The sequence below is a fragment of the Miniopterus schreibersii genome (assembly GCF_964146895.1).
Source record: "Miniopterus schreibersii genome assembly, chromosome: 8".
NCBI classification, from domain to species: domain Eukaryota; kingdom Metazoa; phylum Chordata; class Mammalia; order Chiroptera; family Miniopteridae; genus Miniopterus; species Miniopterus schreibersii.
The window spans coordinates 74749577-74755576 of record NC_138109.1 but is presented as its reverse complement, the minus strand read 5'-3'; the positions used below and the strand labels follow the sequence as shown (position 1 = coordinate 74755576).

Here is a 6000-nt window from a genome sequence, read left to right as displayed (position 1 = left end):
AATGCAGATTCCTGGGCCTACTCCAAGATTCAGCTGCACGCAGTTCACAGGCCACGCATGAGCCGTGCACACTCCACGGGAACTACGTCTGGGCCTCCGTCTGTATCCTCTGTCAGCTGGACAATTACCAGCTGCTTCAGGCTGGCTCTCTATTCCTCAAACACAATGTGCCTTTGCTCCTGCTACTTTCTGGGCCTGTACTGTCCTTCTTGCCTCTCCCTCCTCCTCTCCACAGTATTACAGTTATAGGCCCAGCTGGAGTGAAGACAGGGACTGTCTGTGATTCCCCAGGGCCAGGCACTCAGCAAGAGAGTCATACTTGTCTGTAGGCCTTTCAATTCAGTTTATTTCAGTCCAATTCAATGCAATGCAATGCAACGCAACCAATTCATGTCAGAATAAAAGCCCTGGGGAGCCCATTACAAGCACCACCTGCAAAAACCAGGCCTGTCGTGGGTGGAAGGACCCCACTCACTGATCGGACGTGATGACTTGCAGTCACACGAAGCATTGCTCCTCTGGGCATCGAGCTCCACCTGCAGAGGCCCCGCCCCATCCATTGCCGCACTTGCTCAAGGCTTTCTGAGGCCCCTCCCCACCCAGCTCACCCGGAACATTTCCTTAAGGTGAAACTGGAAACACTAAGTATGTGTTGCAACCGTCACGTGACAGGGCTCCTGAGTCACTTCACCCAGAGCCACTGTCTCCCGACCTCAGTCACCATCTTTGTGATGAGGTAAGAGCAAGCTAAACTGAATGCACCTAAAGCCCAGGTCGCACGATTCATCCAGTCCTCACTGGTGGGGACCCCCATCCCCCACCCTACTGGCTGGCAAGGAGGCCTGCCTGACTAAGAAATCTCCACCCAGAAGCAGTGCACAACAGCTGGTACTCATAAGCCACAGCCCTGGTTGCACAGCCATTCCCGGCGAGGACGGCTCAGCAGGAGCCAGCTGAGAACCCAGCTGAGTGGACCGACGCTGTCCTAAGTTTCACATGGAGCAAACGGTGCAGAAGGATGGCCAGTCTCCAGGAGCCACGCATCCAGGGGTTCTCCTGTGGCAGCCTTGGCGGAGCGCGCAGCCCGGGCACCTGGGGATCATGAGAGCTGCAGGAGGGTCTGATGACAACATCAGTGCGTCTCCCTCCTCCTGCGTCTGAAACAACAAAGGGAGAGAGTGAGCAGCCTCAGGACAGCCCTTGAATCACTGAATCACTGCCCTGCGGTGGTGGGGCAGGGAGGGCCTTCATACTATGAAAGACACTTCATGCTGCTCTTATGAGTCCAAGCATTTCTCATGATAAAAGACCCAGAGAATCTCCCCTCATTCCCCCCTTCCTCCCATGAAGAAACAAATGGAAAACTCTAGGATTTGGGGCTCCAAGTTTCTAAATTAGCACATTCTGTGATTTGCAAAAGGAAGGACAACTGCTGCACCTCTCTGTTGGGATTTAGTAAGACTTCCATGCATTCAGTGAGAATCTGGCATAAAAAGAAATCCAAAAACTTAGCCATACTCTGTGAGTAAAGCAGGAAACACCACAGACAAAGACTCATCTGGACAGATTTGGAGGGTTTTGCTTTGTAACTGAGTCAGCTCCCAAATAGTCTCACTCATTCTTTCATTCACTCAACAAATATTTATTAAGCTGCTATGGTGAGCAAGGTGTGGGCTGTGCTCTCCTGGAGCTTGCAGTCGAGTAGGGAAGACAGACACACAACCGACCATCAGGATTCAACTGAGTCCTGGTGAATAGATAATAACCCCAAGGCATTATGTGAACAGACACCTAACTGTGATGCCTGGGGTGGGGGTCCTTAGAAAGCTTCCTTCAAAGAGGTGACAAGAAAACTGAGGTTGAAAAAGTCAACAAGACCCCTCCTTTCCCAAGTGCCCTTTAACAACATCACAATAAAGGGACAAGTGAGCAGCAACTGTGCCTCTCAATTCACTGCACTGAGAAGGGCTCAAATCACTTCCACGCTGTTCCTGCCACAGCTGAAGAGGCAGGATGTGAATGTAATCATGAGGAAACAGCACACAAGATCTAGCTGGGGACACTGCAAAGCAACTAGCCTGTACTCCTTAAAAACATCCGTGTCCCAACTGAGGAAATGTCTCAGATTAAAGGAAGCTCAGGAGACATGCCACCTACATGCAGCAGTTATCTGGGACTGGCTCCTGCACCCGAAGAAAATAGCTGTGAGGGACATCTCCAAGACAGCTAGTGACGTCTGGCCGCAGCCAGTGGATTAGAAGACACTGCACTAATGTGAAACTTGCTGGTCTTGATAACTGTAATTTGATTGTCAAAGATTGTTCTTAGATCAACTCTGGTGTGTTCAGGGGCAAAGCAGCAGACTGCAATTCACTTGCAAATAGGTCAGAAAAATGTGTGCGTGTACATATGTGGCAAACAATGATATGGGTGAAGGCGAGGGGTATAGGGAATCCCTTTGTACTATTTTGCAACTTTTGAGTAAGTTTAAAGTTGTATCAAAATTAAAGGTGACCCCCTAACAGGGTGCTCGACCAGCAGGTAGGGTGGGGTGTCAGCATGGCCCATGTCGGGGGAGGGCACACTGTGCAAGGGTGAGAGGTGGCAGCAGTGTGGTGCATGCAGGGGGGACACAGTTCAGCGGGGACACAGGTTCAAGGCAGGGCCTATTGAGAGGTCAGGTTCGAGGTTCGGCAGAAGCAAACAGCAGAGGTCTGGTCTGCGTCCTGCAGGCTGTGGGAACTGCTGAAAGGATGGAAGCAGAGCAGACACAGGAGTCGCAGACAGCTGTGTTAGAGTGGTCACAGTGGGCTGGTTGGCACAGGAGACTGGGCCCAAGCTCTCACAGCACATGAGGCCCTGCCTGCATGGCCTCACAGGGCTGCTGCACTTGCCAAGTGCTCCCTTAACAGGCAGGGACTGAGCTAAGGGCTTCAGTCATCCTGGATGACAGCACACAGCAGGGATGACAGGGACATAAGAGGGGGGAGCTTAAGAGGCAGGATGGAGGAGAACCTGTAGAAAAGAGATTTTCCCGTGAAGTGGGGAACCCCAGTGAATACTGAGGAAGCAGTTCAGGGAAGGAAGACGTCCTGTTCCCACGGTGGGTTTGAGGGGCGTTTGTGACATTGGCTGTTTGGCTGGATGAGTCCGAAGCTCCTGGGAGAGGTTGAGGAGCTATCCAGAGAGACAGGCAGGAATGTCGCAGTCTGACTGCCTGTGTCCACATTCTGGGGCCTTACCATCCCTTACTAGCTGGGCAAGTTACCGTCTGTGCTTCAGGTTTCTCAACATGGTGACACTAGAACTTATCTCAAATAGGGCTGGCTGCCCTGAGAATGAGATGACTGAGCACAAGTAAAATGCTTAGAGGAGCCCCCAGATCAGAGGAAGTGCTCGAAAGGGTCAACCGCCGCTGCCACCAATTTCTCTTGGCCTCTCAGGCACCCACCAGGAGAGTAGGAAACAATAGGAAGGGGCAAGTGAAGCAGCCCCGCTTCTGTACAAGGAAAGGACTCCTCGGGCCCCCTCACCACCATGGCTGCGGCTGGTTAAGGGCTCCCTGGGGCGGGCGGGCGGACCAGCTCATGCTGCAGCCAGTGTCTCCAGGCTCCTCGGGCATGTTGTGCAGTAGGGAGTTGTAAGAGCCAGTGTGCTTATTAAAGCGACTCCCGGCACAGCTCAGAGCTGGGGTCGGATCTGGGGACGGTGCCCTGAACTCTGCAAACACGCACCCTCCTGCCCCGTCCCGCACCACGTCTCGTCCCCTTGCAGGTGATTGAGTTTGTGAATGCTGCCTCGGATCAAGGAATAATTGTTCAGGTAATGCATTTTGGAGGGAGAGAACTAGTGACAATTATTGTAATCCTGTATCTCAAGTAATCCTTTTGGACTCTTTAATTTATATAATTCAATAAACTATATAAGGTTTTATGTGGCCAATTACCACAAGGAACTTTATTTGGGTTCAAGAAAGAACTAACAGCTGAGCTGTCCAATAATGGGATGGGTCACCTAGTCAGGTGGAGGTGTCCCTGCAGGGGTCCTGCACTGGGCAAGAGGCCGGATTGGGTGATTCTTAAGATTCTCTCCAACTCTAATATTATATGAGACTCCATTAAGCACAGGAAAAAAAAAAAAGGACATCTTTTAAACAGAATTTCACAGTTCTAGAAAAAAGAGTCAATGGTTTTTAGTTGGCTGTCAAATGATTATTGCTTATGTAGCAAGGAAAAGAATTCCTCAAAGTGAAAATTAGGTTATTCTGGGCTAGGGACTGAGAGCAGGGTGTTTGTTTTTTACATGCAATAGCTTTAAAAATTCAACAGAACACTTGACATATAATGAGGGCTTTATAAATATTCACTGAATATTAATAACTCTATTATTATTCCCATTTTAGATGTGAAGAAACAGGTTGAGACCTGTTAGGTGACTTATCTAAGGTTATCTTGCCAGTAAGTGGGTGAGTCTTGGATTCAAACAAGTGCTAATTCCAACAGCAATTAACCATCACACCACACTGATGTCCAATGAGAGAAAATATTTGATCAGTTCATCCAAGATAAACACGTGCATTGTATATATATGGGCATGATGGAGGTGAAGCAGAGGGGCGGTGGCTTTGTGCCCTCTGAGACCGTGGGGGGCAAGATGAATCTAGAGAGCACAGTGAGTGTGCTCAGCCAGCTCTAAGGTGACCCACAGGGGGGTCTCTTACAGCATTCACCCTTCTACTGACGTGATCATTCAAATAACTTAAAAGCCCAAATAATTTCAGTGATGTCTTAGCAAAAGCAGTATTTTTCACTTTAATTTAATGTTTACTTCTGGGGTGGGGCTGGAGCAAGGGAATGCTTAGGCTGGTTGAAGTAGGCCTTTGCTTTTGAAGAACAGAACAATTCCTAACAGTCTTATCTCCAGAATCCTTTGGCACCCTTCTGGCAATGCCAAGGGGCAACCCTGGGAATGGGCAGTTCACTGCCATACCACTCATGAGCAGCAGAGGGCACCAAAATACATTCATGCTGATAGGTATCAGGGGAGCCTGGGTGGAATGGTTATGCTTTAAAAATGCCTTCACATCACTTGGAGAATTCTTGCAGGGGAGTAATACTACAGATTTAAAATTACAAAAACAAGCTTATTTAGCTATTTCAACTTGGTATAGTTTGCTAAGCTTGTCATTATGAATTTAAGGGAAAAAATATTTGATGTTACAACTGACTTACAATTTAGGTACTAACTTTTCATTTTGAAGTTCTGGCTGTGATCTCCTTATTGTTTCACTTCTTTTTCTAGAACTCACCTAAGAGATGGCATATGCACCACACAAAGCAGCTCCTGGGCACCTGCTGGCAGTTTCCTTCGTTTTGTTTTGGAAAGCTCTTCCTGGTAGAGCTGCAATGTAAACCAGGGGGCCATGCAGCTGCTCATCTTCAGAACCCCTAAGGTGCAGCCGTCTGCATGGGCCTGGAAGGTGATGCCCATGAGCAGGGGCCTGGCATATGTGGACCCAGAGCACAGCAATTCAACCTACAGGACTTCCATACTGAGGCAGCAGCATCACGTGAAGGCTCTGGACAGACAGGCCTGTGTGCCAATCTCAGATTTGCCACTTAATAAAGTGACGTCTATTTATTTAACTTGGGTATTCAATTTCCTCATCTACAAAATGGGGACGTGTACTTCACTGTATGGCTGTGATAATTATACTGATTAAAGATCTACCATGTGCCATGTACTGTTTTTAGAGTTGGTGATTTGGTGACTTAAAGACGACAGAATTCTTGCTGCCATGAAGCTTACATTTCAGGAGTGTGACGGGTAATGGAAGGACAAGGTGACTTCAGACAGTGGTAGGGGTATAAGGACAACAGACAGGGTGGTGTGATGCAGGCGCTTGCCTTTGATGAGGTAAGCAGGTCAGGGAAGGTTAATGAACAGGCAAGAGATGATGTGAGGGCTGAGACCTGGGCAGAGGGACTCACTGCCAAGGCT

The 6000-nt window shown here is 48.9% G+C and overlaps 1 protein-coding gene across 1 annotated transcript in view; it reads right to left on the bottom strand.

The window, feature by feature from the left end:
* Positions 1–329: 329 nt before the first annotated feature.
* Positions 330–6000, bottom strand: part of SSR1 (signal sequence receptor subunit 1) — a 37119-nt gene continuing 31448 nt past the window's right edge. Inside the window, exon 9 of the mRNA XM_081144035.1 lies at positions 330–1157. Within this exon, the coding sequence (XP_081000161.1) occupies positions 1133–1157 (25 nt within the window). The 3' untranslated portion in view covers positions 330–1132. The remainder of the gene's footprint in view (positions 1158–6000) is intronic.